The sequence below is a fragment of the Nestor notabilis genome, unplaced genomic scaffold (genome assembly GCF_000696875.1).
Source record: "Nestor notabilis isolate BGI_N333 unplaced genomic scaffold, ASM69687v1 scaffold13532, whole genome shotgun sequence".
In the NCBI taxonomy this organism is placed as follows: Eukaryota; Metazoa; Chordata; class Aves; order Psittaciformes; family Psittacidae; genus Nestor; species Nestor notabilis.
The window spans coordinates 65395-91375 of NW_009918006.1; the positions used below are offsets into that span (position 1 = coordinate 65395).

The 25981-nt window shown below is 40.9% G+C and overlaps 1 protein-coding gene across 1 annotated transcript in view; it reads right to left on the bottom strand.

The window, feature by feature from the left end:
- DHRSX (dehydrogenase/reductase (SDR family) X-linked) overlaps positions 1–25981 on the bottom strand; it is a gene marked incomplete at its 5' end in the record, with an annotated part of 114726 nt that overhangs the window by 8808 nt on the left and 79937 nt on the right. Inside the window, one exon of the mRNA XM_010009509.1 lies at positions 20510–20717. Within this exon, the coding sequence (XP_010007811.1) occupies positions 20510–20717 (208 nt within the window). The remainder of the gene's footprint in view (positions 1–20509; positions 20718–25981) is intronic.

The following is a 25981-nucleotide window of genomic DNA, read 5'->3' on the forward strand; positions in this document are numbered from 1 at the left end:
AATCCTGACACCTTGAACACTAGGCTGTTACTCCTTTTCTGTCTTTGTAAAGGAAAATACACAATTTGTTTATTACCAGGTCTATGGCCATAATTACAGTATCATGTGAGCAATTCAATAATATCTTCTTCATTCCACAATGCAGGCTGATCTATCATTAAGTAAGAATACTTAATTACAGCTTAGTATTCATGCTGGATATATGCTAAAGAACCATCCTGTTATTTTCACTAACTACACAAGGCTTTAATTCTACTGAGTTTTGAACTATTACTGTCTGAGAAATATGAATAAGAGCATAAGACTACTCCTCCCTCCAACAAAGTTCTCAGAGAGGCAACCTCTTTGATAGGTAGTGGCTGGAACATGTGCATTATTTAATAATGTATGCCTATTTTTCTTAGTTGAAAACACCATTTAAATATGAATCAAAATGTGAATAGATCAAAATTAAAGAAGACCTAAAACAACAAACAACCACAAAAGCTTTAGAGCTTTCATTCTCTATGCATTATGTTGTAACAGTACATGGCTCATCTTTACTTTCAAATGATGCCTATTTTGGCAATCAAAATAAAACAACACAGGAAAGCACGCAGAAGTTTTTGTATTTGAAAAGGTAGCTGCATTTTTACCAGCCCCAAAGAGCATGAAAAACAGCAAAGCTCTAAGCGCTGAAGAAAGTGATCCTGAGTGCATATACCTCTGAACAATTATTCATAGAATCATAGAATCATAGAATGGTTTGGGTTGGAAAGGATCTTAAGATCATCTAGTTCCAACACCCCTGCCATGGGCAGGGACACCTCGCACTAAAACCATGTCACCCAAGACTCCATCCAACCTGGCCTTGAACACCACCAGGGATGGAGCATTCACAACTTCCTTGGACAACCTATTCCAGTGTCTCACCACTGCCTGCCTGCTCACGCAAATTAGAATGCCCTTGCCAGCTTCAGGCGTAAGAGATATGGTGACTTCTGACCTGTAACTCCCTATTGTCATCTCTACTCTTTTACTAACTGCTTAACATTTGACAAGTCACTCATCTTGCTTTCCCTTCTCAGAAAATGGGAACTGACATATCTCTAACTTCACAACTTTCTTATAAAGGACTGTTATTTTATTTTTTTTTAAACGCTTATAAGCACTCAGGACAGGCATGAAACTCCTAAATATTTAAAAAATAACTACAATATAGAAAACTTTTACGAACTACGATGAGATCAAAAAGAATCAAGACTGTACAGAACACAGACAAAATGAAATAATCCCAAATTACATAGGCCAGCAGCTATTTCACAGCCTCTTCTGTTTTAAATTGCTACAACCCTCATTTTGCACCCCAAATAGCAGTGGGGCTATTTCCACCCATGGGCTTAGCCGGGTGGTGGCTCTAGGAAAGGCTGGCTGCCAGCCCAGGTTTCTCACCTGCCTGCTGGAGGCACTTGCTGAAACCAGATGGCTCAGGTGAGAAGGTGCAAATCCCTTCCTAGAGCACCAGGTAAGGTCAGCAGAGGACACTTCTCCACCAGGACTCATGCAGGTCATGTGCCTGTGCCAGCGAATATGGGGACCAGAAATAGGAAAGCACACAAACTAACCCAAAATGACTACAGGGTGCTACCTGTATTAATAGCAGGCAAGATGAAAATATGCCCGGGAATATTGGAGAGGTGAAACCAAAAATATATTTTTCCTCAAATTTCTCATGTTTACGTTGCAGCAGCATGCTAGCTGGACTGCAACATGTCCTGCTGATGGGTCTGCTCTACACAAAGCTTCTGCATTGAATAAGAGATACCACCTCACAGCATTTATCCTCATCCTGGGTCTCAGCCTTCCTCTCCTTTTCCCTTTCACTGACTCTGAGCCTTCTGCAGGACCGAAACATGATAGTCCTGAAGACACTGGCTGGAAGAAGCTTCAAGCAGATCATCAAATACCATTTAGCATTGTCCATGTCACAACTGTACTGAGTTTCTGTTTTCTATGTAGTTATTGTGTTTAAATTATAGTTTTGCAGTATTCCCAGAAGCTGAGAGGAGAAAGCCCAAACTGGAAGACAGATAAAAGTGGTGGGGAGGGAAGGAATCTTATTCTGCAAATCTATGTTTCCTGTAATTCCAGTTGCTGGCAATTTCAGCATTTAATCTTGAATGACAAATCAAAAAAATAAAAACAAGAGGGTTAATTTAGATCTGTCCCTAGTGTCATACTCCAAAGATGGAAAATAAGAAGAAAAGACTAATAATCTATAGTTATTTTAGTGAAAGAATAAAATAGGTGAGAGTGACTCAGATTTTCTATTTTTCTGACAGCTACAGTAAAAAGAATTAGTTAGTTCAAGTCAGTAATTACAGATTATACATGCTCAGTTTTGATAAGAAAAATGTGCCAAATAAGTTCAAGCTATTTCTGTTTAAAACCCTTTCCATATGAGTTCTCTTCATTTTAATAAAACACATATGTCATCTAGGGCCAGCTTGTAAAAAAAGTAAAGAACAAAATTAGTCATCCTGTAAATAAAACTACTGTTTCCTATCTTCTATCAAACAGAATGCTAAAGTCATGAAATCACAGATTATTTCTGAAACCATACAATTATGGAGCTGTCTACGTAGCTTGTCCTCTCGGTTACCCAAGAGAAGTACTAAATTTAAAGGCAAAGGCTATATTCAGTTGCAAATTGACATATCTGAATGCTTACTAACCCAACAGAATCAACCTGGTTTGAACAAAATAACTAAAAATGAAAATGCAAAGGAGGACTGAATGTGATTATTCAAATCAAGCTTTCTGTTGTGTGGACTGAAAGTGAGTTTAAGCTCTGTAACTTAAATCCCTTTGTTTGAAACAATCAACCTTGGGGCTCTTTACTGCCCGACTAGAAATCTATCGATGACTTAAATTCAGAAGAACCCCAAAGAACATGTGTAACGTTAGGCAGGCAAATAGTGCCACCGATTTCATTGTCATTCGTCATGTTTTTAAAATTATGTCAGACAAGATTTTAGGCATCATCTCTTTTACTGCAGAGCTCATAACGGAGAGAGCAAACATGCAAACTCAGCCACACAAATGCTTCCCGAGGTGTGAAATGGCCGCAAAAAAAATCCATCTTGAAACGCTTACTTGCGAGTTTAAACTCATCACATTTAATCAGCTGAACAGTCTGAACGAAGGGCAGGTTGGTGGTGCAGAGGGGGATATCAGCCTGGGGAGAGGCGATAATATTGTTAATTTGCAAGGGGGCAGAGACAGAAAAACAAAGGTGACACTTCTTGCCAGTAGAACAGACAAAGAAAAGCAGGGGAGTTGGATGTACTGAAAATTTTTAAGTACTAGGAAGTAGCAAGACTCAGATTTCCTATCTACTGAAGCTGTTTATTTTAATATACAGGTTTATTTCTACAGTGCTTTTTAAACCTTCATTAAGGTAGCAGATGGAGCTTTGTGAAAAATGCTTCCCCTGCAAAGGCCAGCACTGGATTTGGTGGCAGGTGTGGTCTTTCCCATGTTCCTGTTTCCTCTGCCGGATGACAGAAGTCACAGCAGAAGTGTCATGTTGCTGCAAAGATGACACAGTACACCCCAGTCCTGTGTCAATGACCAAGCCAACTGTCCTGGCTTGTGCCGCAGGAAGAATAAGTTCAAATTCCAAAAATGAGATCCACAGTGATAGTCACATCTCACCTGAAGGAGGACGTGAAAAACTGGAAAGGAGAAGAAACATTTAATCCCTTCCACAACCAAAGCCTTTCCCCAATCTGCTATTAAAAAAAAGAAAAAAGTTGAGTTTTTTCCAGAAAATCTTATATTCCTTTTATTTCATTCTCAGATAGCTCCTGCAGAGTACTTCTAACTTGGATTTTAATACCAATTCAGGGCATAGGTAACTATGAGCAAGAGACTTACACATGCAGAACTCTCAATAGACAAAATTATGAATTAACCTTTTCTTTTTATTAAGTGTCGAGGAGAGTTTCTGTTGCACTTATATTCATAGGGCGTTTTGACTAAAAGGTTAGAGCAGTTGTTGAGAATGGGAAGCAAATACTGTGAGATTTTGTGGTTCGATAAATACATGTTACAGACTCATCTGGTGCTGAAATAATTCACTCTGTTTAGGGAGTTCGTATTGAACTGTGCTTTTTGGTAATGTCATTTCGCTACACATCTGTTTGCTTTGGAAGTCCAATCAATGAGCCCTCCCCGCGCGCTCTTTCAACGTGATACACTACACACAGCGATGCTTAAACTTCTGCGTCCCAGGAAGAATTCCAGTGGAATTAAAGCAGAACTATGCTGTGGTTTAGTAACTGCTTTTAACTCATAAAGTACAGGCTGAGGTCTGAGCAGAGGCTGGAATGTCAGTGCAGTCTGCCCATTCCATCCCTCCCTGCTGCTTCTCCTGCCTGCCTGGCTGCTTGCTTAAAATTCTACTCTTCACCTGTAAGTCTGCACAGCTCTGCAGTGGCCTATTGTTATTTGATATGTACTTCACAGCAGAATTGAATTGTTCTAATCAAGATTAGGACTCCGGTTCTCTAGGTGGTATGCAAAGCATGCCTAAAGTCTAAACTTTCACCCACTTCTCCACCTGCCCTTTCATCATGCCCCATGACAACCTCACAGACAGTCCCAGCTCTTCATACTCTTTTCTTCCTGCATCCCTAAATTCCTCACTGCACTCTCACCAAGTGTGGCTCCTACAACAGCATGCGAAGCATTTGCCCCATTGGGTTAGATCCCTTTTTGTAGCCCGTATGCAATGCGGAGTCCTCAGGAGCTCAGGGTGGGAGGGTTTCCCAGCGCAGCATTGAAACTCACCCTCCTCAGATCACCCACCTGTGCCACTGAGTCCCTTCAGAAACCACTAAGGGGTAGAGACCAGCCTTGAAAGCATGAGCTCTTAGGGCAGATGCCTCTTACCATCTCTGGAGCAAAGAAAGAAGCCCAAGCTTTTTGATAGTAGAGAAAGAAGGGGGAAATATTAGATGAAACATCATCAATACACTAAGCCAGCCAAATCTGAGAAGAGGAAAAGTGGTAGGTCCACAAACAGTTCCAAGTCAGGGCAGAAAACAAAGCTCCTCTTGCAGCAAAATCAGAAGGGGCAATGGTGGTGTGACACCATGTTGCACTGCTGGATGCAGAGGGCTGCAATGAGGGAGTACAAGCAGGGCCAGTCTCAGGGTGTGGAAGACATCAGCATCAGCCACAATTCTTGCTGTCGCTCAGCCCTTCCCAGGGCATGAGCCACTGCTGCATCTGGAGGGACAAGCTGCAAAGCCCCCTTTGCTCTGCAAATATCTGCTGAGCTGATGTGGCTAATATTTAGTCCCTGAGCTCTGCAAGAGAGCCACAATTGGGAAGTAAGTGTTTCCCAAGCAGCATACTTTTTAGATAAAAATAACCTAAATGTTTGTTTTTTGATGATTATATGAACTCCTTAGTGACCAAAACATAACTGACCTTTACTTTTAAATCTGTGTTCAATAAAAGCGGATTACAATTGTTTGTGAACTTTGCAAAGCCTGTAACATGGCTTGGGGAAAAAAAATCTTAATTTATATTTGTTTAATCCCTAATAGCTGCTGACAGTCTGTGAAACAAATAGTTTTAATTATTGCTCTCGCTGAATCTAAGGTCTCATCATTTAATCAAAAAATAGCACATTACCAACAACTAGGATTAAATGGAAAGTCATATAGTAGGAAAACCAGGAAATTACATTAGAACCAGAGTGACAAATACGTCCTTATGGCAGCCCTGTCCTGAGACAGCAGAACATTTAAAACTGCCCCATAAGAAAAAAACAACTAGCCAAAACCCTAAATGAACAAACAAAAAAAAGCCCTTGAGTCTTTTGTATTATCCTGAGACTTATGGCTATTGAAAATGTCAATATGGTCTCTGAAAAAAACCCCAACAAACAGAAACCAACCCCAAAACATTTTAAAGACTCCTTATAGTTATTAATGAACAACGTACAGATCTTACACATTGGTGTAAAATAAGTGCTACTTACTTTTTTATCGGAACTACTGATGCATGACAATAACAATAGAGCTAATCAATAGGTAATGACTATATTTCAGAGTAATGCTCTGTTCGGAGGAAAAAGATAGCTGCAATTCACAATTATTGACACCATGAAGCACAGGAATCAATGCCCACAAGAGATCTGCGCATTATTTAAAATTTCTTCAGCAGTATTTGTCTTTGTTCCTTCATCCCACTGTAATTTTTCCTGCCTGTAATACTGTGAATATATTAAAGGTTAGTGTGAATACTTTAAAGACACTAGAATAAAATGCAAAAGCTAGACTTCTGATGGATAAGTCTAACAGCCAGCAGTGGTATGACTATAACTGGAGTACTGTAGTCATTGGACTCTGTGCAATGCTCTTGTACTGTCAGTCACAAAATGACCAAGACCTTACCTCTCACAGGCCCAGTATAACCCAGTACAACTTCAAATTTCTAGTCTTCCCAATATGTTTTTCAGCATTTACTGCTCACAGTAACTTATACAGGGGAAGTTTAGATGAGATACAAGGAAGAAGTTCTTTACAGTGAGGGTGGTGAGGCACTGGAATGGGTTGCCCAAGGAAGCTGTGAATGCTCCATCCCGGGTGGTGTTCAAGGCCAGGCTGGACAGAGCCTTGGGCGACACGGTTTAGTGGAAGGGGTCCCTGCCCATGGCAGGGGGGTTGGAACTAGATGATCTTAAGGTCCTTTCCAACCCAAACCATTCTATGATTCTAAGTATGCCAGGTGGCCAGAGCTGGAGGAGATGTGCCTCAACGCTCGCTGAAGTCTCCCATGGAGACAGATTTATCACTGGCCCCTAAAGTGAACTGATGAGTTCCCACTGGCCTAATTCTCTAAATATAGCCCTTTGCCTTGTTTTTATCACCAAGTTTGTGTAGAGCTAAAGTGTGAACTAGCCCAAGGTACAAATCTGAATTCTACTTTATTAACACAGGGAAGAGAACAACCCCTTGTTCTTACTTGCATAAGCAAATCTGCCAGATGTACAGGACAGTGAAGAAGCTGGCTATCTCTGACTCTCGCTTTTTTGTTTTTGAGTCACATCAAGCTTAAGATGTGGCTGGTTTATAGCCTGAAATAATGTTCCTTTGCTTTAGGTTTTAACTGCAAATCAGTCTGCTTAGCCTAGAATAAACATCTGGTCTTTGCTTAGAAAACAAAGAGATGACTTCATGCCTGCCATCAGAGCACGACTACTCAAACACCTGACAACAGTTACCAGCAGCATCTGATAGGAGGGAGAGATATTCAAAAGAAGAAATATCCAGCTGCAACTAGAAATAACCAGATTTGGGTGTCTTACAGAAGAAAACAGTAGTATTTTTTAATCACTCTTATAGTAAAATGGAGGAAAGTAGTTGGTTCTTGAGAAATCTTTTCTGGTCTATATTAATATTCTGAAGAATTTACAAATAGCTGAAGAAGACCACAGCAGGGGAAAAAAAGTCAAAAAACACACCATAAAAACAACCCTCTCAAACAAAACATAACCACAAAGAGAAATTTAGAGAAAACAGCACCATGGTACACATTCTTAGAGAAGATGTTTCCCTAAGCAAAAACAGATGCCTGAGCCAAGTACGCTTTTTAACTCCTTTTCTGAAAATGTAAACTCATTTCAAGAAAAGCTCACTGTTTTTTTCTTTTATTTAGGCAAGTATGAGAACTTACAAAATGAGACTCTCAGCCTACACCTCATTTGCAAGTAGTAGAGAGCTGCTTACACTCACAGTTTGCTTTTGTGTAAAAGAGGGAATAAAATCCAGACAGTCTTCTGGCCTGTGCTAACTGCTGCTACATTAAATAAGTACAAATATAGCTAATATGAAAGTACAAAGGGAGAAGGAGGCAGAATGAAGTGGAAATGAGAATATATCCCAGAATATATTGACATAATCTTAAAATAAACATTAAAAATGTATCTGTGGAGTGAGAAACAGAAAAGGAAGCTGCCATCCCAAAGCTTGTGTGCCTGATCACACTGCCCCGCTGGCTCCCAGTTTTCTGGTTTAATTTAGAGAAAAGGTTACTATCATCTATCATGTTCCATGTGTTGTCAGAAGAGCCAGCCCTATGTATTTCATCATTAAGCCCACTGAAGAGGTGTTTTAAATGCTTGCAATGGATATTAGCTGACTACTTGCCACCTGCACTGTAGCTATGCCCTTTCTTTTCATTCAAAAGTGTATTAACCAGAGGATAATTGCAGGTGTTCTCATTCATAATCTATAGTGACAATAACAAACAGCAGACCAAATGAAAAGGATCTTGCAGTCTTCCAAAATATTCAGTGTTTTGCTTTTTGTTAGAGCTATTTATCCATTATTCCTAAATATTCTTAGGTATTGCAAGTGACTGAAATTAAGAGTGAAGGAATATTATTGAAAACTACTTAATAACTTATGTTTAACTTGCAAAGTTACAGTAGGCTGCATTTTTGTTGACTATAGTATTAAAAAGACTTTTTTTTATTAATATAATTTTGTATATGAAAAAGTTCTATACTTGAAGGAAAGTGATATTTTAACATGAAAACTAGCTAGTCTCCATGGATTTTAGCAAAGGGACTCCAAAACATAAAAGGTATGCCAGGCTCCTGCATTTTAAATGTATCTATTTTTTTATTATAAAGGCACTATATAACTGTAATAAGAAAATACTGACAAAAGTCTGTTAATAAATATCTACAGTCAACTCAAGTTTTACAGAAATACAAGTTACAGTGAAAATATGGAAAAATGAGAAGAGATGTGCACTTACTTAACAAAAATACCTTTCACCTGCCCTACATGAAAATAAGGAATTTTTTATGCAAGAAAACTGTTTGCATGAAGAAATACCTACTGCTAAAAATGACGCAGCAATGCAGCGTTCTTTACCACAGGAACTAGGCACTGTTAGTAATTCCTTGAAGTGGCAAAAACACATGCATCTCAGTGACATGATTCATAGACAGATATTTCCATCATATCTTGGGCTGCATCAAAAGGAGTGTGACCAGCAGGTCAAGGGAGGTGATTCTGCCCCTCTGCTCTGATCTCATGAGACCACATCTGGAGTACTGTGCTCAGCTCTGGGGCACCCAGCATAAAAAGGACGTAGGTCTGTTGAAGCGAGTCCAGAGGAGGGCCACAAAGATGATCAGAGGCCTGGAGCACCTCTCCTATGGAGACTGGCTGAGTTGGGCTTGTTCAGGAACATTTCTTTCTTCCCCTCATACCTTTCTTGCCCTTAGATGAAATTCTGCACCTGAACATTTTAGGAATGGAAATCCTCATCACACAAACCCACACTAGTCTACTCTGGACACCGTCAGCAGGAGCTCCTCAGCTGACTTCCAGCAGGGCTACAAGCCTCCCTAGAGTTATCTGTCTTGAAGGTGGAAGGTACTTTAGGTGCAAACCATACAGTCAGGACAGCCCAAGATGGTGGCCTTTTGCTGCTTGTAGAAACACAGGGGAAGCCATGGTCTCTCGTACAAGGCTGCTGCCCCTGGCTGCCTGGCCTCTCTGCTGGAAGGGGTCTCTTGAGCACTGATGAACTTCTAGAAGACCATTGCTGTAGCTCTGATTAGAGATAATCCAGATAGCTACGCCAACTATCTCTACAGCTCCATTTTCAATTTACATTGGCTAATTTATTTTTTAACAGCAGATTTCTTGAGCAGGACAATAAAAGATTTCATTATTATTGAAGACTCTTCAGTCTGACCCACAGCCCCATCTTTAATTTTCTTCTGTAACTGCACTGCTGGAGGCACAGTTCAACACAGCCCATCAGCACACAACTAGAAGAACTATTGTCTAGAAAGGCAAGGATGGAAGTGAGTGCAAGAAGTGGCACATCTTCACTAAAGGTTTTCCCAAAGAAGGATTTGCTAGATACACAACATGTTCGAAATCAAAATGAATGTTTGTTGGGAAATCTTTGATTTTGCACCCTTATACTGGATTTCTTCTTTTCAGCACGGGAGCAAAACTGATAAACCTGAAGGGAAAAAAATGAATTCTAAATACAAACGGAATTCAAAAGGAACAGGGGACTGGAGGGACCTCTTGAGGCATATCTGATCTCATAATTTTGTAGATATCGTATCTGTTGAACTTCTCTATAAACCTATTTAAATTCCATCTTAAATCCAACAGTTTTCTTATAGCTACCACTTTGTGGAAGCCTTTACCAGAGTCTGATTCCAATGATTAGAGACAAGTTTCTTACTGCTTTTTCTTATTTCTCACTTTCTCAAAGTAAATTCATTTCCAGTCATGCTTGTCTTGACCACTGTTTTCTTAAAAGCAACCTCAGTCCCACTTATAATGCTAATATCATGATATAACTTGACAAAAAAGAGATGGGTTAAAAAAAAAAAAAAAGCTGCTGCCTGGAGTTTCCACAGAGTCAAACTGAAATCAACACATTGTGTTGTCTTTATGGTAACAGCAACAGCAATGTTATACCCTTACGCAGGATGGTACCTGCCCACATCTATGAAGGCTAATGACCCTAACACTGCAAATGCTTTCTTCCCAACAGGGACAGCATGGGACAGATTTTACATCACATGTATGAGAGCTGCTTCTGAGCACTGGAGGTGCTTTATAAGCCCCTTGGCTCCTCTGAGTAAGCTGCTGTGTAGTGACCTGGAGATGACAAATCCAGGTACCTGAGCACAAACACATTTTATATTTTATCACTTCTTCAAAAAGCTGGAAACAGATGACTCACCAGCAATCTGCCTTTGACCCAGTACTATGATGAGTGGGTTGAAAATCTCATAGGAGAAATTATACAGCAAGGTACTGGGTTATGGTTGTATTTTGCAGTGAAAACAGTGGTTCATATGAAACAGCTTGCCCCAATATAAGGGGAAAAAACCCCACCACACCATAAAACTAAAACTGAGCACTGAGTGTATATACAATAGTACTAACAGGGCAATTATATTTAGGAAAAAAACACCCCAAAACAAACCAAACTATATAAAACTCCCTGTTTGGTGCCTTCTAGATTTGCTTCTTGAATGGATTTCAAGCAACATCAGCTGGATGTAGTATTATAAACATTTAAAGTATTTACTACCTCTAGATATCTGCAGGCCCACTAAAGCGATTAAGGTTTGGTGTATCTGTGCCAGCCTTAATCCACTTCTCCAGATAATAGGCATATAAAATAGGACACACAGGCCACAAACCTAAACCAGGCAAGAAAAATAAAAGGCCATCCACAGATAAAGGAGAAGCTCTAAGGAGCAGGATCAGACATGTAAAATGCTTTTCATAAGGACCATACTCCACGTAGAAGATGCTAAGTCAGATCAGATAATCCTTGCTACAAGAATATGCAATAAGACTGGGACCTGAATGCTTTTAGGTTTGGGTCTTGTTCCCTCCTTTAGCAGGTTCTGATTAGTTACACTTGTGCAAAGCCACTGATGAAGTACCAGAAGTTTCATGATAGTGGAAGTAATAAATTTATATGCAAAGGAAAATGTGGACCTAAGTTGTCATTACTAGTCATGATGTATGAAAATGGTGGTAACTGAACTCCTCCCTGAGAAATGACCAATCTGTATTCACAGCTTGGGCAGTTATAAAAATAGCCTTTGCACCTGGACAATGTACAGCCCTGACAGAAAAAAACCCAAGCATGCTGCCTCATATTGCCTTTTCTACGTCATTTTTAGAACAGAACAACCTGTCAAAATATACCCATAGCATGTAATTTTATTTTCAACACTCTGGGCTCTAGAAACAATAGGACAGATTTTCTCTTTCTACTTTTTTAATCATCATAGGATAGTATGTGACAAGTGGCAGACGCTAAGGAAGACTGCATTTTGCATCGCAAGAGCTTGCCAGGAAAAATATTGAATAAGTCAATCAGTACCACTCTTCCTGAGACACATTCAGCATCAGCATACTGCTGCCTGCTGCAGGGATGCAAGGCAGCTGGGGAGCCACTGCAGAACACCACTCGCAATAAAGTCATGGGAACACCGGGCTGTCAGCACAAAGCACCAACTCTGGCCCCTGCTGTTCATTCAAAAAGTAACATATATACTGCATTGGATAAACAATTAATAAGATGGTAACTTAAGCTTGTAAGTTGGGGGTGGCTAGCTCCCAGACTTTGATGAGCAATTAAGAGACATTGGGAGCAACTCATCTTTTCAGGCCATGGCTGAGCCTAGGACCAGCAGTAGCCTGTCCTTCCTACTCCAGTGACATAAAAGTAGGCCAGTGTGGCGAGGCCAAACACCAGTATAAATCCCATGCCTGATAAGCTGTCCATGTTCATTCTTGTTTTATTGCACATTTCTCAGGTTTCATCCAAATCCTCTTCTGCATCTGTACTGTATTCCCCGCAGAGCGCCTGTCTGCGGTAACATGACTCTTGTGGTTACTTCCCCTTTCCAGCACTGAGATGGCAACATCCAAAAGTAGTCATTTGCCCCGAAGAGACTCGCAGACCCAATTTAAAGAGAATGTTTAAATATGTATTAACATATAGAAACCACTAACGCTGGACAGATTGCATTAATGACTTGTGTTTGTGTCACATACAGGATCAAGTTCCTTCTAGAAAAATGGGAGCTAGAGCCACTGCACCAAACTCTCTTCTCATATGTAGCTACTAAAATCCTCTAAATCCCATGTATTTAGCCGAGAAGATAATAAACCCAAAACAAACCGTGTGAACTATGTCTTGCAGCTCTCATACCCTCTCTAAAATGCAAACACAAATTGTTTGGGGTTGGCAATCCTAATTGTTACAGTCATTACTAAAGCCAGAGTTATCCAAGTGACTTCTGAATTGAAACTTTTCAAAACTCACAAATTGGGTGCTGGAAGATCCTGTTATTGTAAAAAATGTATTTATTGTTTCCAGTTCTTCCTCAGATAGCAGGTGGTGCTTGCTTTCTGTGGTTCTTGTTACATCATCACACTATCATAAATACATACATAGTCATAACTACCCATGCAAATACATGGCAATATCGATGTGATAAATAGTGGAGGCACACAGTGGATTATAAACATATATGAGAAATACATTTCATAAATAACTGGTATTTCCTCACCTGTGGCTGCTCATGAACACACTTCCCACTTATACAAGAAGTGGTCTGATACCTAGAGCTGCCATTTGAAAAACCAGCTTGATAACAGATTACTTGTACCCCAGATATGTGAACACAACTTTCCGGTTCCTACTCTCTCCTGTGCACATCAAAAACCACGGTATCTTTAGTTCTTTACTAGTATCACTGGTTTTTAAAACATCCTGTACGTTGGGTTGGAATTAATCTTAAGTAACTTTATACAGCACAGACGTCTACAGCTGAGCTAGTCACCAAAGGACCCCTTCATCATTCATGGCAATAAACTAGCATTTGAAGACTTGAAGGAGTTGATTCATCTGGCCAACTGCAGATATTTGTCTTAGGATAAGACAGATCCTGTACTAGCAGTGACCGTGAGGGGATCACTGGATGAACATCTCTGATGCGGGCATTCATATTGCAGACATTTATGAACTAGGAGACCTGTTAGAGGCGGCTTCCAGGCATAGATGCCTTAGATCACTAGAAAAGGGGATGTTTTCAGCTTCTTGGCAGAGCTTGGAATTTTCTGTCAATCTTTCAGAGCTCAGGATCACCATTAAAAACTGTGTCTATGCTGTTCATGGAAGAGTTTCCTTACCTCACATTGAAAGGTTTTTCAGTCTCCTTGGATTACGGGTAAATTCAGCATTGTCCATTCAGAGAGGGGGAAAGGAATGCCTGTAAGCCTCTGAAACCTCTTAAAATTTAGCAGCTTTAGGTGATGGGGCTCTGCAATATAAATTTTATCAGCATTGTGTTGCTACAGATGCATTACAAGTTACAAGACAATAAGGAATTTAGGTAGGTCATCTCCAGAGAACTATTAATTGATATATAATGCACACCACACCTGATGGCAAACTCTCCATGTGATGTGTGTGCACATATATATACACATACATGTATTAATATGCACTCCCACAACCTCCTTCTCTGCATCTCCTTATTTTAGTGATCTAATTCCAAAATGGTGCTCACCCGTAAGCTTGGTAGCAGAATTTTCCAAGGGAAGATGGTGGTCCTTCTCCTTAACTCAGTGTTATGACTTTTTCACATGAAAGACAGAAACTGCCTGTAACTCCTGCTCCTACCCTTGCTGAACAGGTCATTTCTATGGGGCTGGGGTGGACTCCTTTCTCTTTTGTTCTTTCTCTCTTTCAAAAAGGTATCTGAGAGACATGCTGATGAGAAAAATTAGTGGCTGATATGTATCCTGCTGCCAGTGGGTTCGAGTTTCCAACAGCATTCTGCTACCTGACTTAAAAAAAAGGTATTTTAATTATGTGATGATGCAGGTAGAAATTCCCAGGTGCATGAGGGAGAATTACAGTAGTGTGATGCTATAACCTCTAACTATATAGATTGTGGATTGAAAGTTAAAGACTAATGTCTAGTTGAAATTTCAGGATTTTATCTAATTCCCAACCCTTCAACCTCTTTATTGAGACCTTTACATTAGAGGCATTGTGTTATCTTCTTCTAAACTGACAGGAATCAGAACTGAGTCCCTGGCGTGTATTTTTGGTCCACAGCAAAATATCTTCCCCTTGTGTTTCCTCCACTTTGAACATGTCTGACTGGGAATAGATTACCATATAAAGGTATTAATCAAATACATAGGAAAGTATTGCTGAGAAATGTTAGCAAGTAATAAATTGATTGATGGAAAATGTCTTTCCTAACTAACCCTCTGGGTTCCGAATATGAAAATAGTTACAGATTACAAGATCATAAGTGCTGATGTGCCAACACTGGTTAGGCTCTTGTATTTTCACAATTTCTTAACTGTTTACTTACTGTCTCCACATTACAGCAATACAGAGACTATTTTTTTACTCTTTTGGATATAAATTGAATTCCTTTCAGACAGAATGAAACAATCTGCCTGAGCTGTCAAGTTAAATTAACAATCCTCTACCACGCAGTCCTCTACCACAAAGGTATTTATCTGTTTTCAGTAAGCTTCTGGCATGCCAGCAAAATGATATCGCAACTTGTCAGACACTTACAAGTCTGAAAGCTTCAATCCAAAACAACTTCACATAGGACAAGCACAGGTTTCTACATAGTGCACAGTGTAGGTTTAACCTGTGTTTCGTTAGACCATTTTACAGGCTAAAAAGGATCAATCCTGCAGGCAGCATTAGATAGTTTTCCTGTCCTGTGAACTCTTTTGAAAGATGAAAGATAGACTTCCTGTTTTACACTGTCAGGGAAAAATAAAAAAGGGGATGCTTTTCCTATTTTAACTAAACAACTAAATCTGCAGGACAAGGCACAAGATGGATCTCTGACCATACACACTGCTTTGTTATTTTCTTGCTCCATGGCTGTGTTTCGGCCTGTTCCAACTAGCACTCTCCAAGAGGAAGCCTGGGTGTGGTTTGGGGATAGATCATGCCAGTAACTGCTCCAAATGAGTTACAAACAAGAACTTCAACAGCCTTTACACCCCTCTGATGTACTCCAACACATTGCATTCCCACCCATTTTGTGCTGTCCCATACAGCATCCTTACCCTTTTCTGTGCCACACACCAATGTATGCAACACAAATCCTTCATTTTCTTGCCATCTAAACATTCTCCAACAATTCTCAATGTGCCTCAGAATAAATGTTTTGACTACTTAGACCTGAGAAAACATGCAAAAAAATAACGCTACCTTGAGACACAGGGGAACAATGGGTTCAGTGGAGATCAGGGTCCAATGCTATTTAGGTGTGCGCTGAGAGTCAGCCTGCTTTAGAGGAGTCTGATCCTAACTAGGACTGACACAAAAGACTCTGTGCTCCAAAGCCCTCTTGCTCAGCAGTTAGGACAAATAAAGCAGCCAAACTGTATCCGCAGGCCCCGTAACAGGCAGGAGGACCTGGATGTCTACCCAAGTCCAGGGATTCACATGCAATAAATATCACCAGTATCTGCGAGCTCAAAGGTGGGTTGCTCATTAGACTTCTCAGGTGAGTCCCTCCATCCTTCTCCCTAGAACCATTCTACAGCTGTAAGAAAAGTTAAATCTTTATTTCATAGAATAAAAGAAGGCTCATGGCTCTAAAGCGTAAACCCCTGTCCCAATGTGTACAAAAATGAGACCTGTTTAAAGACTAGAGTAGTAACTCTAGTTATAGAATAGAATAAGTAAGGCTGTTTCGTTCTGTCTGATTTTGACCAGAATCCTACTTTTGATCAGAAAAGCCTTTTGTAAAAATTAACCACAAACGAGACATTTCTGCAAGAAGTTTTCATTTTGTGAGAAAATTCCAGAATAGCTTTACATGAGGACCACACAGTCACATGGACAGAAGATGTTGATGCTGATGAATTGCTGCTTTCAGCTGTAGAATTTAATTATTCTCATTCTCCACAGCTGGCGTTACTGTGTGGTGATGTGTTTGTCTCCTGACACCTCAGGGTGGGGGAAGGATGAAATGAATTTTCTACATTCACAGTGCCAAAGGGACAGTTTGAATAAGAAACACTGCAATAAGGCCTGCATGACTATGTCCTCTGGCATGAATGATGAATCCAGAGGTTTTAGATCTTGTTTTCTAGCAGCACTTATAAACTGGAAGCAATTCTTTAAAAATGTTATTGGAAAATTACACTAAAGTTAAGCCTATTTTGACAGATGAAAGAAATTAACTGGTTTATATTGGCTGATTTCTAGCCTGTGTTCCTGAAGCCCTTCCCTTTGCTTTTATAGGCTGGCAGGGTCACTAATTCTACTCATTTTCACTTTGTCAGTCAATAATCACTTATGTGGCACTATGTCTTTGAAAATGACAGCTGAGACAAGATCTGATGCACAGTCTTCCTTCCACAATGCCTTCCTAAATACCGGTCTGACGTGGCCAAAAGGACCAAATACTCTATATCTGATAACAACCTGTTCACCAAGCTGGTCATAAAGAAGGATTTGGGCAAGTTTACAACACTGCTGTGCAGGAAACATCTCTACTTTGCTGGCATAATGAAGTCATAGGAAGCAGAACAGTCTCTGCCATTGGACATTAATGAGAGTCAACATTTTGTTTTTTCCTCTAAGGCACTTTAATTGTATCACAAGCAGAGGCCATCTGGCTGAGGATGAATATTCACTACCTCTAGCAGAACTAGAAATACTTGAGAGGGAAATAGTACCTTCCTGGCTTCTAGCTTGGGCAGTACCCATTACTAAATCTGGTGTGTTTCATGGTTGGGTAAATTGCAATTTGATGACCAACGAATGTCTTTTTAGGCTATTATTATCTTATTAATTAGTTATAGTTTACTAGTTTTGACTTTATATCTTCAAAAATAGTATCTCTTTACGTCAAAAATTCTTAAGGGACTTTCACTGCATTCTGCAGAAGACTGGGACTGCTTGTCAGCTTTTATTTACTGAGAAGTCACAGGGGTAGAAATAATTTTTTTCTCTTTTGTGTGTTTATTAAAAATGCAGAGAAAACATTTGCAAAATGGAAATTTAAAGAACAAGTACAAGAGCAGATAATAACTTTCCTGAGAAAGAATCGAGCAGAGAAAAATGAAACTATTGCTTCTAAAGGGCAGGCATTAATCTCACAAATTTTATAACTGTCAGTGGATCTTTGAGCTTGGCCTATCTTATTTCTACAGTGGTGCCTCTCACTGCAACTGATTTGGTAGAGATTTCAGTGAGCAATGTATGAAGACCAGAAGACAATGTTTCACAGTTCTGAGAAACTCAGCTGTTAATACCTTGTATCATGGCCTATTTACAAACCTGTAGGTTTATTTGTACCTAAATATCTTGAGGTGGCTCTGATGCAGATGTTGAGCCAACAGCCTTGTCTGCCAACTAAGCTGCCTCAAATATGAATAGCACAGTGAGAGTGGGGGGCCAGGCTGCAATACCTGGGAGGTATTTGACTTGAATGCAACTGGGACCAGTGTTGGCAGAAATGCATTTAGAGGTAGAGAAGGCTCTGCCACAGTAGTTTGGAATTAAATCAAACAACATGTTGACTCTCTCCTGAGGGAACGTGATGTGATAAATCCAAAATGTATTTTCTCACCAGAGCTATCTGGGTTGTGTTGGCTCTCGCAAATGCCAGGTTGCAGTGGGTGAAGCAATTTCCTGCACACATTTAGAAACTGCTCCAAAATACTTCAGGGTGATAAAAGTTAGTTGAGCTAATATGATTAGAGAGCTATCACCTAATTTTCACTGCATTACTGCCATAATCCTAGAAGAAAGATTTATATATGTGCACTTGGGAATGAAATTCCAGGGTAGAAGAAAGCCCTACGACCAACTATCAGCTAATACTATCAGAAAACTGAATTTTCTTGTACTTGCTTCTTTACTTTTCTCCAGAGAAATTTACCCAAGTGCACAAGACCAGCACAAGACCCCCCAGGTTTGAACACTGGATACTACAGCCTTTGGTACAGCACTATTAAAATTGCCAGGCAGGCTTTTCATGTGAGCTTGCCATGGAGCTAAGCATAGCCTTGTGATGTCGTTTTGCTGGAGCTGAGCATGACATACCTATGTGATGAAGTGATCCTGAATGTGAGAAAAGAAGGCAAAGTCAATCCTCAATACATAAACATCGTAAGCAATAAGCAAAAAGTAGAAGTCAGAGCAGTAATTCAGAAAATCTAAGGAAGGAAGGGAAGAGTGATAGTAGGAGCTTCCCTCTCCTTTGGTTCATAGGAAAAACACATTGAGTGTCATATAAAAACATGAAAATCTCAACCTCAATAACTGAAGCATTCAGTCATCCAAACCTGAAGTTATTCTTACTTAAAAAGCAATTGATGCATTTGCTTTTCAGCAGTACACACTTCCATGAACTTTGGAAGTACACTTCCATGCCTGTCAATACTGACAGGTTAGTCCATCGCCTGTTGCAAGGCAGAATTCCTTTAGAGCAGTATCTCATCCGAAGAATAGGAAGTGATCAGGAACTGTCAGAGGCATTACTATTACAGCTGTGTGAAACTCCCTCTTGTTATAAATCTAGTCATTTTATGTGCATTCAGTGACATCCCGTTCAGTGTCTAAACCTGGTCAGTATAATACAAAAATGTCTCCCTGGGCACACAAATTAATCTGAGGGCTGTAAACAACAAGAGACTCAATTCTCACTTTCAGACATGGAAATTTTGTCAGAATTTTGTGGCTCCAGAGGAAAAGCTGAGCACAACGTAAACATCTGCATGAAACTGTTATGTTAGCAAGGTGAAGTAAGTCCAATGAAAAAACACCACCGCCCGAGAGTGATATTTAAAATGGCAATCACAAGAGGCAAAACAAGTTTAATATATACAGTCTGGCAAAGCTGCATCTGCTTCTTTAAGAATGCATTATATATTATGAGAATTCCTATTACAATTTTATTGCAATATTCAGAGTGTACTCAGAAGATACTATTTTTTTTTTTAATATGGGTTTATTTGTTTGCATCTTATTTTACAGCCACTCTTCCAGCCTCCAGTTTAATTTCTAAAATTAAAGCTAGTGATATTTCCATATCAAAGTTTAAAATTAATTTGCTTTGTGGGACATGCCCCTTGATCTAAAATACTTCATTTTAATTAGGACATTTAATTTTCCCTAATGGAATCAGTTTCAATTCACTTAATCCAAAACTACTTTCTGAAAGCACATTTTTTCAGCACAAGTCCTCCTAAGGCTTGTCCGCATGAGGAGATTGTACCTACACAGCTAAAATTATTTCAGATCAATCTACTTACACCACTACAAAACGTTACTGAAGTTAACTGTAATTGGGTCTGCCCCACTTCTGGATCAGTTTGATCAAGCAGCTCTAAGTTTCCTAGCGCAGAGCAGGAACAGATAACAGAAAATCAGGTACCATTACAAGTATGTGCCAGTGTGACAGCGTGAGTGTCTGGACCCACACAGCCTGGAGTATGGCCACTTCCCACCACAATTTTTGTACAGCTTCCTTCTTCCCTTTGCCCTCTTCTCTATAACGTGCTGTGTACAAGTATAGCACACCAGATCATGTCTGCTTCTCATTAGGAGGACATACAAGACGTTTCAAAGGAACATGCTGCATAGTCTGGCTCTGCGTTAGGATGATGTTCCGCCCCCCATGCACACATGAAGGCACACCAATAGATCAGAGTGGAGATAATCAGCGCAGCATGGGTACAGAATGCATTCCCTTCCCTTACTGTGAGAGTGTTTGTTCTGGGGAAGGCCTGTCTTTGTCAGTTTTGTCCTTCTCATCAGGACAGACAAACACAATAAATTCCATACATTATTATAAACTCTGAAACTCCTTCCGCTGACTACAGCTCCCACAGTGCAGGGGCATGGCAACAAAATGATTTTAAAAACTGCATACCTTGAAGAACAGCCAGGCTGTCATCCATTTAGCCACTTTTACAACCCAAAAGACATGCTTATAGAGCTCAGTATTCACGACTCCAGGGTCTACTACGTTAGCAGTCACATGGCTTCCATTTGCAGTCAGAAGATGCTGTAGTTGATAGGTAAATAACACAAGGGCAAGTTTGCTTTGGGCATAGGCTCCATGGGGTGAATACGAACATCTGTTACAGGAGAGAAAGAGAGAGGGAGGTGAACATAAAAATAATCGGAAGGAAAAAAGAATTGCACAAACACCAAATGTCTTGCATTTTGCAATATCCAGCAAACAAACAGCTATACATCGAGTCCTCAGAAGCAGCAGCTTATCACTGGCAGGTGTGTTGTTTGCTGGAGTTCTGATGATTATTCTGTCACACACCAAGTCTTATTTATGGCAGGGAGAAAAATTAAAATAAAATTACACAGTACCTGCCAGAATCTCTATGTCAAACTATTTAAGCTAGAAATGCTGAGGCACCAGTCTCCAGGACATCATCACCTAGAGGCCCTCAAACTACTCTCCCCTTCCTCATAGCTCTCTTCCCACACATACATACCCTGTTCCCACCCAGTAAATCTGTGTCTGATCACACTACTCTTGGTTATTTATTATTTGTACTGCAGCAGGACTTACTAGTTTCTGATGAAGGCTCCTGTGTTGGGCACAGTACAGATGAGTAAGGTACTCATTGTACCTACCCCAGTGACACACCAGATTACACACAGCTAAAGAGATAGATAAAACCATGGGGGAAGGAGAGTGGCTGTAAGTGTAACCAGAGTTATGTCATGTATAGCCTTTAGAGCAAAGGCAGCTGGCTGGGTCTCTGCCAAAAAGAAGATGCAACGAAGGCTCACAAATACTGGGAATTACAGAAAACATAACCTGTTGAGACTCCTGTGCGCCTCTCCCATCTAGATGCTGAATCTGCCTTTCTTTCAAGTCAGACTTCCAAGGAGCTGCTGATTAGTTGGGTTTCACTGCATGCAGGCAGCAGTATTTTTTTTAAAAAATAAGCAGGCTAGTTCCAGGCAAATTAGCAAAACCTCCCGGCTGGGGCATCAGCATCACTTCCACGAATTCCTATGCCGGGACAATTCACTCTTGGAATTACTATATCCTCTCATCTAACCTTTTTTGTGCTTACCAGAACTAAAGGTAATTCCTGGCACTACAGATAGCTCATAAGCAAAGCAGAGGGGAGCCTAAAGCAACAGGTTCTGGGGGACAGCAAAAGAGCTCTGGTCCCCATCCCCTTTGACTCTGCCAGCTCCTGGGGAAGCAGCATTGCTTGCTGCTGATGATGATGTGGAGCCAGGGGTTGGGGTCCCTGGGTCAGCAGCTATTGCTTGTGGAGAAAGATAGAGGGGCACCCACGCAGGAGCAGCTCTCTCTTCCCCAGCTCTCTCATTCCCCCTAGTTGTTGTCCTGCCTCTGTGACAGCCGCAGCTCCAGCCTCTACACCTCCGCCCTTAGTGCAGCAAATGCCTCGGCTGGGAACGCACCTACTCTGCTGAAAAGCTTGTCTTCAACTTCGGTGGTAGCTGCTAAGTGCAAGGTTTTTATTTTGAATGAATAGCAAGTATGTCTCAGAGCTCTTTTTGTTATCTCATCCTCATTGAATACTTTATTTATAATACCCTGTACGCTTCACCACAGAAAGCCCTGGATGATAGCAAACAAGCCGTCTCTTTGCAGAGGTATAGGGCTACTGAAGCAATTTAACTGTTCATGTTGGCTGAATGGGCTCAGAAACTTGGAGACATAATGGTAAATCGTACAGCTCAGGTACAGGAAAAAAAAAGACACCACCACTGAATCTCCAGTGCATCTCTTTTTTGGTCTTCTTTTTTTCACTTGCTGTATTCTTGTTCAAGCAAACAAATAACAAACAGGCTACATAAGCATTATATGAATTGAGAGAGAATAAAAAAGGACATCTGACCGTGAACAGCCCTTGCACCAACCAACAGCCTGAGCTGTAATAATGCTGAATAACGTAGTTCCATCATCATAAAGATATCACCTATGCCTCGGGGTAAAATGGGCTATTTTAAGAATAAAGAACAATCACTGCATGAATATAAAAATGGTTTGGCATTAGTCAGGAAATTGCAGTTACATTTTAAATTCAGTAACGTCCGTGCTCTGATCTGAGACACTCAAAATGTCACCTTATGCTTCATGCATATTTCAACCCTTTTAACTTGAAGGACCAGATCCTCAGCCGCTACAAGCTTCCCTTGCACAGCAGTGTGGGGCAGAGCTCACGCCACCCATGGGAAGAAGCACTCATCTGAAGCCGCCTCCGGCAGCCAGCTGGCAGCCAACCCTGGCACTTCTCCATCAGTGCCACCATTCCCTCACCAGTGAAACACGGAAGCTGGGGCACAGGACAAGCTTCCTGAATTGAATTAGAGTGATCTTGCCTGGCAAGCAGCTCGCAGGGAAGCAGAGCTGGGGACTGACTACTCTGACTTGTTCTGCCTGGGTCTAGTCTGGCCTTCAGTAACCTTCAGGTGCCAGGCAGGAGGATGGTGAACGCTCCCCATGATTTCCCATTCCCACATTCTGTGTGAGTGCTGTTTTGACTTACCTTGTGGCAATGAAGCATGAACTGCAAGGGCTGGATCCTCAAAAGCCTTGTACTTTGCATAGATATCTATGTCAGAGAAACACGAGTGCCGAGAAGATATAAAAAGCTATCCAATCAATGAGGAAGCCTTTTATATCACAGTGCAGAGATGCAAATGATTTGCAAAGCAGTGGGGAATCAGACTTCAATAAGATACTATAGATATAAAGGATATAAAATTGGATACACAGAACAGGCACTTTTGGCAGAACCCCTGCAATGATCACCTGCTATCTTCCCATTTTCTCTGTGTGTGCTTTTTGCTTTCCAGGAATCTGAAATCAATGGACTATATAAGACAGAGGAATAACCTGCAACACAAAACTGACAAGGATTTTTGCTGAACAACTGTTACTGTTTTGTTTGCGACACCCCTTTTTGTTAGAGTCATGTTGTTCAAATGCCATATTTGGGGGGGAAAAAAAAATCAACAGTGGTTACTTGATTTCATTACATCCAGTCTTGAATTTATGCATGAAATAGGAGCACGTAGACTCCTGCACCTTTACCAGGATTGCATCTCTCATGCATATACATGTAGAATCACAGAATGGTTTTGGTTGGAAGGGACCTTAAAGATCCAACCTCCCTGCCATGGGCAGAGACACCTTCCACTAGAGCAGGTTGCTCAAAGCTCCCTCCTGTCCTACCTGGCCTTGAACACTGCCAGGGATGGGGCAGCCACAGCTTCTCTGGGCAACCTGTGCCAGTGTCTCACCACCCTCACAGAAAAGATTTTTTTTCTAATATCTCATCTAAGCCTATCCTCTTTCAGTTTAAAATCATAAAATGTATTCCTTTTACACATGGAATTATCTAGCTTTAAAGCCCGTTCATCTAAATCTAGCCTTTCTTGGCACTTTATGTTCTGTATGTACATTTTCTGCACTGAATGAAAAAGTATAATTGTATACTAAATAAAATAATATTGACATTACGCATTTCCACATTGCTTTCATGTTCTGAAGGCTCTAAAAGCTTTCTGAAATGAATGTGCACACGAGAGCACAGAGCAGAACATAACTTACAACTTACACAACACACAACTGTGCTGGCGTACCAGTGCATACATAGTGCCTGTGATGCTTCGACCCTTGAGTACACAGAACATCTATGCTTCACAGCAAGGCAGGCAGACTCTCAAGCAGAGAAACTGCCTCCTAACTAGATGGCCATCCAGGCAAAAGACTGCTAGCTCCCAGCTCCCGCTGGTACATACACACACACGCTGTCCAGTCAGACAGCTAGGAGGTACTGGCGTTTGACTGCCCAGGGATCCATCCTAATAAATGCTGTCCAACAGGATTGAGCTATATCAGGCAGCACGTGGTGTGGTATGGCAAGCCTGTGCATGGTCAGCAGCTAGGAGAAGTGGAGCAAAGACTTGGTGGGAAGAAGTCCAGTGGGAAGGAATGGTTTGCCTGGCATCGGTAGTTTGGAGAAGTCCATGCTCACCCACTCATTTCAGTGGGGCTCTCTATGGACCACCATTTCTAGCATGGAAAACAGTCTCTCCTGGGGAGCGCCCTTCCATAGCATTTTGCTGTGGTGGTGCTGATAAAATGAGATAATGCACAACTCACTAAGTGGAAACTACAGGAGCAGTTAAGGCAAACAGAAATTCATTAGCTGCTTTGAAATCCAGCCAAGAGAGCAGCAATATACAAGACCTTCTCCTTCTTCTGAAAATGTTTTATTGATCCTACACTTATGAATAAAGAAAGGATCAGGATAAGTCAGGTTCTGCATTTCCTGTTGAAATAATTTTTAGCAGAAATCCTTATTTTTGGCTTAAGATTCTTTGCAACATTGACTGAATTGTTTGAATTGCCATTACAAAAATTAGGGAGAAGAGAAAGGGATTGTTTTGGATTTTTGCCAAAACAAAATAAGTAAATATTCAGTTCTGGAGTGAGTGCTTTGTGCTTTGCTGATTTATTTTTTTTCTTTTTCACCAGAAGCTGATTTTACCACTGATCTCCCTGGTGCTGTCTCCAGCAGCAGTCTCCCTAGCATGCTGGGGCAATGTATTTGTAAAACATAATGAGAAGCCAAATCTGAAACTGGAGCCTGCAGTGGCTAATTAGGTGTTTAAATATGGACTCAGCTGCTATCCAAGTTTGAAAACTGGACCCATGTTTAGCACTTCCCTTGGCAGCCGGTCTTACTCTGGTTTCTTTTCTGGCTGGCTTTAGCTTGGCTGCGTGCTGTAGAGGTCCCCACTTACATCCAGTGATACTGTGTTTAGCGAAGAGCATTATGCGAGATCAGGGTACCCACTGAGTAACAGGGGAAACAAAATTGCTGCTTGGCACACACCGCTTCCTCCACACCTCCAGTGCACAGGCTCTGGAGCTCCTCTCAGCTCATTCTCTTTCATTAGCAGTTGCTTTTGCATTATGCACACACGTGGAGGAAGTGGATACAGACTGACCGAAATAAGGGTGCAGGGAGAGCACCCTTTCCCTTCCCCACCATACCCTGCTTCAACACAAGGCTCAGAGGACGCATGACCATAGTTGACTGACACACAGCTATATCTAACCTGGCCGGTGCTAGCAGTGAAGTTTTCCTGATGTGGACCTCTTTCACACCACACTTGTCTTGCTCATGTCATCCTCCTCTCACCCATCACCATGCTCCCCAATTTCCAGTGTGTTAATTTGCCTGGAGGGCAGAGCGCACCAAGATCAAACTGCAGAACAACCCAATTGCTATGTGCTCCACTAAAAGACAAGTGATGCAAAACGTGGGTCACATGCTGGGGTTTTTAATGAAAGGCCACACAAAATTTCAATATATGCCTTAGG